Raw genomic sequence first — 7,811 nt, forward strand, 5'->3', positions numbered from 1 at the left:
AAAAACTGCTCTTCGGAGATCCATCAGCGATAATCCGTAGAAGGAGTCATCGAGATTCTTGCAATGTCCCGCTAGTTCTTTTTCTTGCTCTTCGGTAAAGATTGATCTAAACCGCGCACCGTAGCCCTAAAAAGGAAACACAACAAATTAAACTACGATTTGCCGTTAACAACTTTGATAAATTTATCTTCTTCAGTCTTTGGCGCAATGCAGCTTCCGTAATTCCGAAACTATTGGCAATACAGCAGTTCCATTTTAAATGACGATTTTTTTTTAAATTTTTTGATCGACCTTCTACGATTATGTTGAAACTTTGCACAGTTGTTTGTTATTGTCCAACATGTCATTTTACATATTTGGTTCCCTAGTTTTGTACACGACTAACGCTTGAATAGGGGAAAAGGGCTTATGCAAAAATGATCCGCATCAATGTATCTCCTATGCATCACGAATTAGAGCGGGCAGAACTTGTTACTGTTTTTCAGTGAATGTAAAATACATTCACTGAAAAACAGTAGTGGCTTCTGTTCGCTCTGGTTCGTCATACATAAGAGATACGGATTTAAGTTGTTAAAAAAAGTTGTGGCTAGTAAAAACCTACAAAAGTTTCATGCACCATTTTGCGGAATTCTGTTGATGAAAAAAGTTAGGGGCAAATGAATGTAAATGAATGTTCGAAGTGAATGCAAATGATTTTCCATGCCTGATAAGGAGTGAAATAGAAGCGCGATTTCACATGCCAGACCTTTGTAGATCGAGGTTCATCTTCGATAGAACGAAGTTGCATCCATTAACCTAATTTGAGTATAGTAGACCGACATTACATCCACGTACCTAGATAGTTTTTCATGTTGAAATAGTGAGTTTTACAATTTTAGGTCGTGTTCAATTAAAATACAAATAATAAGAATATCTAAACTTCCCTCCCCTTGGCTAGTTTTTAACCTGGACGTTGGTGGGTGGGCCTAATCTTATGCTTCATAGTGGAGCGTTGGAGACGGTTGGTTTAGGTCCGGCATCGTTGGCTCATGCCATGGCAGAATAGGCTAGGGCGTAACTAGGGTAGGGCAGACAGGGCACCGCAGTCGAGGGGGCACCGCGGCGTCCCCTTGGCTGCGGAAATTTTTTGGGTACAAAACCATTTTGGGCGCAAAAAGCGATCACAAAAAAACCCACTCTAATGATATCTAGAAATTTTCGCAGTCGAGGGGGCGCCGCGGCGAATGACATTTGGGCGCGTAGCGCGCCCACGGAAAACGAAAAGTGCACCCGATGCGAATGAGCGGTGCCCGACGTTGCGGAAAGGTTCGTTTGGGCGGATTGCTCCCCCGCCGGGATCGCTGATTGGCGGATATTTAGTTTGTAAGGTCATAAAAAATTATCGCGAAAAAAACTAACTCATTTTTTCAGTATTCCATCGACTGTTCTCATAAATATTAACATGCTGATAATTATGACTGTAAATTGACAGTCCGCAATGCGCTGCAAGCGCGTAAGCTAACGAGATTTGTGATCCTATTCTTATAAGCGGTTTGAAATCTCCCGCATCGCGGTTGATACCAGCAGTCGTAACTGGGGGTAAGCAGTGAACGAAAGGCTTCTACCATACCGACCTCTCATGTAGATGTCGCTTCAATAAAAACAGCAGAGAAACTCTGTTTACTTTTGCGCCCAGATTGTTCAGAAGCATTACCAATGCATATTTTCGTCATCGTGCTTTTCAGCTCCGAGGTAAGCAATTGATCATGAAGTATGTTTGTTAATTAATGTCTGCAAGTAAGTATTTATGTTTGGGTAATATCGTGATAATGAAATACCATATATGTGAGAAGAATGTCTCACTGACGTTTTTAAATCGTTTCAACTACGTTTAAAATGTAGTCGGACGATAGTCAATAACGATATGAGAATGTTTTACATAAACGTGTTGAAAAAGTTTTATGAACTTGAAAATCAAACATTTTGATTTGTTCACATTGTATTTAAACGGTTTGAACGTTTTGAAAACGTTTTTAAACTTATCTTATCTAACGTTTTAAAACGTTGTGTACAGTAACGTCCAACAGTCCTCAATAAAAATTCTACTTCCGTAATATCCTCGTTGTATCACTAACGCTGTTACTTTTGCTTCAGATTGTCATCTGCACTCGACAAGAACGCCAATAACTCTTAGTCAACCTAAAACTTAGTTAATTGTGAGGTAAGAATAATAAGGGTCGTAGTTCGTGAATGTCAGGTTTGAAAATTATTCGTCTAATCAAAAACATATGCATATTATAGAGCGTATAGAAAACGGCGATGAAACGTACGCTTGTAAAGAAAAAGGAGTCTGGTGCGGAGGGGCGGAAAAGGCGCAAGTTGGAGACAGAGGAAGCCAAAAAGTCAAGTCAGCTTCTGAAGAGTTTTTTCGGAAAGCCCGCTCCTACAGATCCCCTTTCATCGTCGTCAAGTCTGGCTGCTTTGAACTCTAATGCATCAGAGATGGAGCCGGAAGACCAAACATCAGACAGATCCACCGAAACCACTGAAGATCACGCTGAACCGGACACTGCCTGTTCTACGGTTGGAGATGCTGGCGACGCTGCTCAAGATCCCAGGGGACCCGTCATTCCAAATGTCATCAATAGACACGACATTGGACTTCTGGAATTCCACGGTGCTGCCGGAAAAGTCAAGGTTGCTGATTCTCTGAGAGTGGAAATAGTCCAGTTGGGTTCCACCTATTTCCAGAACGACGAGGGGCCGTTTGCACCAACAAACAACCGGTCGATGAACAAATCCTGTTCAAAAGGACACTGGCGAACGGGGAGAAGGTGACTCGGTACTGGCTAGTTTATTCTCCAGCAAAGCAATCAGCTTTCTGCATCTGCTGTTTGCTCTTTTCTCGATCAAACCCTCAGTCGAGTTTGGAGCAGGAATGCGGATTCAATCATTGGAAAGCACCTGAGCGCATGACTGTTCATGAAATGTCGAAGAATCATCGTGAATGCTTCACTCAATGGAAACAAATGGAACGGACTTTGGCCGAGAACAAAGGATTGATCGATGTGGAGCTGCAGTCAGAGATTGATGTGGAGAAACAAAAATGGCGAGACATCCTGGAACGACTTATTCACTGCATCAAGTTTCTTGCGACGCAAAACCTGGCTCTGCGAGGACACCGAGAATCTCTCCAGTCGGACGACGCCTCCAACGTCGGGAATTTTCTTGGACTCTTGGACTTTTTTTCGCCGCCTTCGACCCTGTCATGCAAGCGCACCTCAAAAATGCCAAAAATCGTCCCGGATCGGCAGCCACACAGAACGAGTTTATCCATTTGATGGCGTCTACTGTTCGCGAAAATATGCTCGAAACGATCCGTCAAGCGAAATATTTTGGTATCATGTTTGATTCGACCCCTGATCAAGCACACCGTGAGCAAGTTTCAGAAGTAGTTAGATATGTGGACGTGGATTTTACAAAGGAAACGGTACGTGTTGCAGAATCTTTTCTAGGATTCATCCAGATCAACCTGAAAGACGCTGAGAGCTTAGTTGGGACCATTTTGAGCCAGTTGGAGAAAGACGGTATGGACCTCCAGGATTGCCGGTCGCAGTGCTACGACAACGCTGCTGTGATGGCGGGACACAAAAGTGGTGTTCAACAAAGGATCATCGAGAAGAATCACCTGGCAGTTTTCGTGAACTGCGACAATCACTCACTCAACTTGACTGGTGTCAACGCAGCCAAACAGGACGTTATGATGGTGACTTTTTTGGGACCATTCAAGCTCTCTACGTATTCTTTTCCTCCTCGACTCAGCGCTGGGAAAAACTCAAGATTGCTGTTCCTAAAGTTGTGAAATCGGAGTCAACAACCAGATGGAGCGCAAAGGTGGAAGCGGTGAAGCCCATCAACAATCACCTCGACGAGATACTCCAAGTACTTCAAGCCATGATGGATGGTGCCACGGAGACCACAGACACACGGAGCGAAGCGAGGCAGCTCTACAACCGGATGTTGACTCCTGAATTTTTGACCCTACTTGGATTTTGGACCAACGTGCTTCTCCCGATCGACCGAGTCCAGAAAAGGTTGCAAGATCCGGCGATGAACTTCCACGATGCCGCGTTAGACCTGGAAAGCCTACGAGATCATTTCTACAACGAGAGGGAAAGACTAGTGAGTAAAGCTCTGGAGGTTGGGCTTAATCTCTGTCAAGAGTGGGAGGTTGAGACGGAAAGGCGACCAAGACGAAAGAAGACAATGGCTGGCGAAACATCTAAAGATGCTGGATTGAAAACAACGCAGGAAATCGAACGAGCTATGAAGGAGACGATCGACCGCCTGCACACCGAGATGGACGACAGATTCACTCGTTTGCACGACACTGATGCGAAGTTTGGCTTTCTTCTCGACGTCGAGGGATTATGTACCGGTATCAGCAGAGACATCTTGAAGACAAAGTGCGAGAACTTCGGCCAGACTTACAACCGTGATGTTGATGGTGAGCAGCTGTACGAGGAGATTTTGGACTTCAGAATGATGATCAGTACGAGGACGAACGTCAAACTAACACGACCTGAAGATGTTCTGCTGTTCATCGTGCAATACGGAGATGAGAGCGTGTTCCCGAATCTTCGAATCGCCATTCAGATCTTATTAACGATTGCTGTTTCGATTGCGAGCTGCGAAAGATCTTTCAGCAAATTAAAATTGATTTTAAACTATCTTCGAGCCTCCATGGGACAGGATCGGTTGAGCGACCTTGCTTTGCTGAGTGTTGAACGGGAAGAGGTCGAGAAGATTGATTTTAACTCCATTATCGATGCTTTTGCCGCAGCGAAGGCGAGGAAGATACACGTTTAGAACGGACGCAGACGTCAGTTTCTTCTAATGTACATGATTGTTAATATACATGATTGAAAATATACAGTGTGATTTATTTTGTGGTTATACTTATTTTTATAGGTTAAAGATAATCGGTTGATACTTCAATGATTCAGTACATTTTCATGGGGGGGGGGGGGGGCGCGATCTCAGTAATTGCCATGGGCGCCATTTCGCCTTGTTACGCCACATGCCGCATGCGATGAGAATTATTGAGCTTCCCCTCTCTGATGAACCACTGCATGAGAAAAGCAAAGATCTAGTCTAGCAGTGATAGTATCACACCTGTTACTCCTTTGTTTGAGAGCCACGTCGTAGTACGCTTACGTATAGGCACTGACGTTGGGTGCGATGCTGGCGGGTTTTTCCGCAAATCACTCTTATTTTATTTATTTTTACACAGTTTTCACGAGAATAGTACCATTGAAATATTTCAGAAAGTGTCCAACAGTGCTCCTTCTACTTGCGTGACAAGCTTTCATTGTTGTTTTCATTGAAGCATTACTCAGGGAACACTGTTAAACACCATTTTTGTACATGGTATTGTAACAAATCTTATACGTGCTTCATTTTGATTTGGGATAAATGTATGAAATGATTTCCACTGTGGCGTGCTTCTATTGTGACATATCCATACGTAATTTTGTGGGATGTGTGAGCGTGGTTGGAGCATATACCCTATATAATTTAAGAACCAGCTAGGAAACTAACAACAAAGTGAAGCATTTTAGTCACTTGAAGGTATCACCTGGGACGAACTAATATATAATAAATATAAGTCAAAGTCAAAAACCAACTTGAAACACGTTAAACTTTAGATAACATGCACAAGTGGAGGTACTTCATTGCAAGTTTTATAGTGGTTTTAAAGCATGCTACAAGTCTAAATCATGGTCTACAGAAACCTCATAAAACCAAAATTTGTAAGGTAGATTAGAGATTTCAATTTTTTATTGAATTAGGCTAATGAGATATCATATTCATCAAACGAACATAAATAAGAAAATTTAGACAGCCTAATAACATTAAGTAGATTAACAAAAGAGTAAGGATGTGGGGGGTCCGCTTAGGGAGGCAACTAACCTTTTCATTTATTGTCTGTTTTTTTTATGGTTGCTTTAAAATATCAATTTGGTATATATGTGAAGGGATGAATCAGTAATCTAGTGCTATGTGTCATTTCCTCAAAACCCCCCAATAATCGACCTCTTCAATCCCTTCCTTTTCCCATGGCGTTCAAGTGGTCCGCATAGACTATTCAGTCTCTACCCTCGGCTTTGGATTGACTTGCGCTCCCATTGCCCCACCAAACGCTGCAAAATGAAAATGAAAATGAATGTGAAATGAAATAATAAGAATACCTATACTTGCGTTTTGCCAGTAAAATATTGTTTGCAGATCAATTATTAAACAAGATATGATATGAAATGTAATTGAAGGCTTCATATTAGACCGAGGTTAGGGGCATGTACCCCATATACAATTTTCGAGCTTCGAGAAGCAAAAGGATAAGACAGAAATTATTAAAGAGGCTACTCAAACAACACCTTCACGAGCAACCAGAATCAGTGATTCTGAAAAGAAAAATCAGAGAGTATACTCTTTCAAATAATTGTTTTGAGTGTAGCTTTTTTCGTGGATTTTCAATATATTTAACATAGTGTACAAAGTTGTTTGCCGTACAAAAATACATATTTTTGCCGAACATTGTAACATGCTATCTCTTAAAATTAATATATGTATTAAAAAAAATAGACATTTGCAGGAGTTTTTTAGTTATTAAAAAACACCTAAAAGATCGCGTGCTGCCACACGTTTTTATAACTTTTCGGCAGTAAAAAAATAAAGATTCATAATCCATCCTAGAATTGTGCGCCAATTTGCGCCGGAGCATTTTAAGCAGCCTCTGGCGGAACTTGGACGGAACTTTTAGAAAATAAATTAAAGAAGGTTTTTGTCCTTTACACCAATTCTATATTTAGTTCGTATTTTTATGAAAGGTAATTTCTAAAGGCAAGTATTAAGATGTATTGATTTATCAGCATTAGTAGTAGAATTGGAGCTGTTTGAAGAATTAAACCCAGTCCTTCTGCGCGAGAGCCCTAGCACGAACCGCTGCGTCATCTGAGATATAATAAAGTGAGCTGTTGTCCCGCCTACTGTTGGAGTTTTCAGTGCCAGCTGACTGACTTGAATATAAAACACAACACCTTGATGAATTTTAAATTGGTGTTTTCCCTCGTGGTATTCCATCACACTTGTGGTGCAGTGTTTAGCAATCGTAGAACGCATGCCGAATACACGGGTTCAAATCCAGGAAGTTACTTTTTATTTTTTTTTATGTTGCATAAATATAAGAATTGTGATTTATTCGGGTCACTGATCATTTCATATTTACGTACATTAAATTTTGTTACTAATAAAGACATGTGCGGATGGCTTCATGTGGCTTGAAAGTTCTGTCGAAACTTTATTTGAACTTAATGGAACTTGAAAGTTCTGACGGAACTTTATTTGAACTTTATGGAACTTGAAAGTTCCGACGGAACTTTATTTGAACTTTATGGAACTTGAAGGTTCGGTTGGAACTTTATTTGAACTTTATTTGAACTTTATGGAACTTGGAAGTGATTTTAACCGTTGAATGCGGAACTTTTGGTTACTTGGGATATCCCTAAAAATATCGATTATTTAAGAACAACTTTTTTGTTTCAAGAGCTAATTAGTTACAGTGTTCAGCAAAAGCATGTGTTTAAACATGTAAAATATAGTTGTAGAAGAAACCAAAATTGTAGGATGCCTAGAAAATCAGTTATACTAAAAAACATGATTTAAATGGGCCATTCACGAAAAATGATACATATTTCGCAATTTATAAGAGTTAGTAATTTTGAGTGTTCGACAAAGTTGCTTAAAATAATATTTGCTACAACTTTTTTGCA

General features: G+C 40.8%; 1 protein-coding gene across 1 annotated transcript; it reads left to right on the forward strand.

Moving 5' to 3' along the window:
• Positions 1 to 3,568: 3,568 nt before the first annotated feature.
• On the forward strand, positions 3,569 to 4,848 carry LOC135713165 (zinc finger MYM-type protein 1-like). Its single transcript, XM_065236276.1, has 2 exons — positions 3,569 to 3,745; positions 3,802 to 4,848. Exons 1-2 carry the CDS (start codon positions 3,569 to 3,571, stop codon positions 4,846 to 4,848), a joined length of 1,224 nt encoding a protein of 407 aa, XP_065092348.1.
• The last annotated feature ends 2,963 nt before the right edge of the window (positions 4,849 to 7,811 follow it).

This window comes from Ochlerotatus camptorhynchus, unplaced genomic scaffold (assembly GCF_037179485.1).
Source record: "Ochlerotatus camptorhynchus isolate MF236.1 unplaced genomic scaffold, CSIRO-AGI_Acam_v1.1 ptg000540l, whole genome shotgun sequence".
In the NCBI taxonomy this organism is placed as follows: domain Eukaryota; kingdom Metazoa; phylum Arthropoda; class Insecta; order Diptera; family Culicidae; genus Ochlerotatus; species Ochlerotatus camptorhynchus.

Excerpts from the sequence above, each read along its gene's own strand:
- LOC135713165 (XM_065236276.1), top strand. The coding sequence starts at position 3,569 with ATGGACCTCCAGGATTGCCGGTCGCAGTGCTACGACAACGCTGCTGTG. Across the intron at positions 3,746-3,801 it reads CCAAACAGGACGTTATGATG|CGCTGGGAAAAACTCAAGAT; the intron begins GTGACTTTTTTG and ends TCCTCGACTCAG.